The sequence below is a fragment of the Bison bison genome, unplaced genomic scaffold (genome assembly GCF_000754665.1).
Source record: "Bison bison bison isolate TAMUID 2011002044 unplaced genomic scaffold, Bison_UMD1.0 scf7180017853576, whole genome shotgun sequence".
NCBI classification, from domain to species: Eukaryota; Metazoa; Chordata; class Mammalia; order Artiodactyla; family Bovidae; genus Bison; species Bison bison.
In genome coordinates, this window is record NW_011484149.1 from 4336 (window position 1) to 6069 (window position 1734).

Consider the following 1734-nt stretch of genomic DNA (forward strand, 5'->3'; position numbering starts at 1 on the left):
TTTCATTCACAGCTGAAAGTATAATAAAGCTGGCTTAATTCCAGTTTCAGCGCCTTCACCTTGGAGTGGTGTTGGTCCCCTGATCCTCACTTTTCTCTGAATTCTTGTGCCTTGTTTCTCATTCTCTTGCCATATCGTACTTTCAGAAACCCTGCTTGTCAAGCTGGTCTTGACAGGCAACAGCCCCTGAAAAGGTGGCTTTCATTCACCACAACCTGGTGTCAATAGATTGGTTGTGGACCCAAGTTTGGTTCAGTAACAATAGCAGCCAGAGAGTCAATGGAGACACAGGGCTGAACAAGATGATGCTACCCTTATACTTACCTGCTTTCTTCAGGACCTTGCTCCTAGGACATTACGGTGCCAGTTGTTTCAAGGATCTTGGTGGGGAGGTATAGGCTACTGGGTTAGTCTTATCTTTCAGTAGTCAGGCTCCTATGCCTGTTGAATCCCAGATCACTATAATTCTTTCCCATGACCAACCAGACACCTTCCCCCAGTGAACTCTGTGCCCCCTCCAACCTAACACACACCAGACACAACAGCCCCCAGGATTTATTCTCTGAGGATTTTATTGTGGAGGATAATACAGGAGAGCAGCTTTGGGTGAGTGTGTAGAGCTGTAGTTCTCTCCAGCTACCTGGGTCCCCAGGTGATTTCTTGGAGGCATTGTAGGTTTCTGGGCAGGCTGCAAGATTACAGTTGGTGTTTGAGGTAGCTAATCAACATGGGGGGAATATCCAGCTGGTCGATGGCCTGTGGCTGGCTGGTGTGGCACAAGGATCTGCGGATAACTAAACGAGCCTGTGATAGTAGTGACCGTGGAGTGGCTACAGTAAGGAAAAACAGGTTTTGAGAAGCAATTCTCAGTGTAGTTCTCCCACTCAAGCCTACATCCACCCTGCCCTGGCTACTGCAGCCCTAACTGATCTTTCCCTTCTAAGAAATGTCCCGCTCCCTGCCCTAAAATGCATGGTACCAATGGGGACACACTGAAGCCTAGAGAGAGCATGTTCAAGGCCACAAAACTGTCATTGGCAGAGCCAGAACCACAAATTGGGATTGTGCAAACCTTACCTCATCTTAGTGACTGCTAAGTCACTTCAGTTGTGTCCGACTCTGTGTGACCCCATAGACGACAGCCCACCAGGCTCCTCCGTCCATAGGATTCTCCAGGCAAGAGTACTAGAGTGGGGTGCCACTGCCTTTCTCTAAAAAGGAATCTGTAACCTCTTTTCTACTGGGGCCCCAAGAAAGGGAAGACAATGGTGCTTTCTCCAATTCACCCCAGAAATATTAACTTTGGGGGTGATTTGTGTCCCTGGGACATCCAAGCCAGGAGACCTATTAGAGCTGGTCTGCTTGACACTCACCTCGGGCCTGTACCAACAATGCAGTGCCTTTATCATATTGTGAGTTCAGGTCCAGGGAGAGAGATGGAAGGTAGATGTTAGCACCAAAATCAATTAACAGCTGGATGTACTCTGGCTCACAATTATGGTGGAGGCAGATTTCGAGGAGGGTGCGGGGCCGTGAGACTCGAGCCAGTAGGCGCTGGTCAGTACAGTTGTAGTCAGGGTCTGCCCCATGGAGCAAAAGCAGGCGGAAACAATCAAGGTGACCATAGACTGCAGCCAAATAGAGGGGGCCAGAACATGAAGTTATGTTCGATGCCCAGACTGGTAGTTTCGCCTTGACATTGACCTCTGCACCATGACCCAGGAGCTCCTGCAG

The 1734-nt window shown here is 49.3% G+C and overlaps 1 protein-coding gene across 1 annotated transcript in view; it reads right to left on the minus strand.

The window, feature by feature from the left end:
- Positions 1–1728, minus strand: part of ASB12 (ankyrin repeat and SOCS box containing 12) — a gene marked incomplete at both ends in the record, with an annotated part of 3688 nt that extends 1960 nt beyond the window's left edge. The window contains one exon of the mRNA XM_010854944.1: positions 1374–1728. Within this exon, the coding sequence (XP_010853246.1) occupies positions 1374–1728 (355 nt within the window). The remainder of the gene's footprint in view (positions 1–1373) is intronic.
- Positions 1729–1734: the final 6 nt, after the last annotated feature.